The 909-nt window shown below is 52.8% G+C and overlaps 1 protein-coding gene across 1 annotated transcript in view; it reads right to left on the reverse strand.

Annotated features, from left to right (window-relative positions):
* Positions 1 to 136: 136 nt before the first annotated feature.
* The window catches only part of EMH_0041160 (Wee kinase, putative), a gene marked incomplete at both ends in the record, with an annotated part of 5,441 nt that continues 4,668 nt past the window's right edge, over positions 137 to 909 (reverse strand). The window contains 2 exons of the mRNA XM_013495595.1: positions 137 to 328; positions 609 to 907. Coding sequence (XP_013351049.1) covers positions 137 to 328; positions 609 to 907 — 491 coding nt within the window. The remainder of the gene's footprint in view (positions 329 to 608; positions 908 to 909) is intronic.

The raw sequence follows: 909 nt of genomic DNA on the forward strand, positions 1-909 counted from the left end.
TATATATATATATATATATATATATATATACATATATATATATTCTAAACCCTAAACCCTAAACTGAGTTGTATACATACACCTGAACGACATTTCTCTCTCCTTTTTTCAGGGTTTAGGGTTTAGGGTTTAGGGTTTAGGGTTTGTATGGGGTGTGTGTGTACCTTCTGGGGTGTCTAGGGAGGTGTATTTTTGTGTGTTGCAGTATAAGCTTTCTTGCTGTCTCCGGGTCTGCTGCTTGGTAAGGGACAGAACCAAAAGAGAGACAATAAACTATAACGCCTAAACTCCACATGTCTCCTTTTGGGTCGTACACGTCGCTGCCGTCCTGCAGCAGCAGCAGCAGCAGCAGCAGCAGCAGCAAATGGTGCAGCAGCAAATGGTGCAGCAGCAGCAGCAGCAGCAGCAAATGGTGCAGCAGCAGCAGCAGCAGCAGCAGCAAATGGTGCAGCAACAGCAGCAGCAAATGTTGAAGGAGCAGCAGTTATACCCGCAGCAGCAGCAGTAATAGCAGCAGCAGCAGTAATAGCAGCAGCAGCAGCAGGAGCAGTAAAGCAGCAGCAGCAGCAGCAGCAGCAGCAGCAGCAGCAGCAGCAGCAACTGCTTACCCTCCCACTCCCATCGAGCAGTTCTGGGGCCGTGAATTCGATAGTACCTGTAAACCCACGAGGGACCTGCGGCCCTGCTTTTGCTGCTGCTGCTGCTGCTGCTGCTGCTGCTGTGCCCCCTGCTGCTGCTGCTGCTGCTGCTGCGCCACTGCTGCTGCTCCCCCTTCGCACCATCCCCGACAGCTCAGCTGTACCGAAGTCTGCTAGAAGAGCCCGCAGCAGCACTTTTCCATTGTCTGCTGCTGCTGCTGCTGCTGCACCTGCTGCTGCTGCTGGAGGTGCAGCAGCAGGTGCAGCAGCA

This window comes from Eimeria mitis, genomic scaffold (genome assembly GCF_000499745.2).
Source record: "Eimeria mitis Houghton genomic scaffold, Emh_scaff1656, whole genome shotgun sequence".
Lineage (NCBI taxonomy): Eukaryota > Apicomplexa > Conoidasida > Eucoccidiorida > Eimeriidae > Eimeria > Eimeria mitis.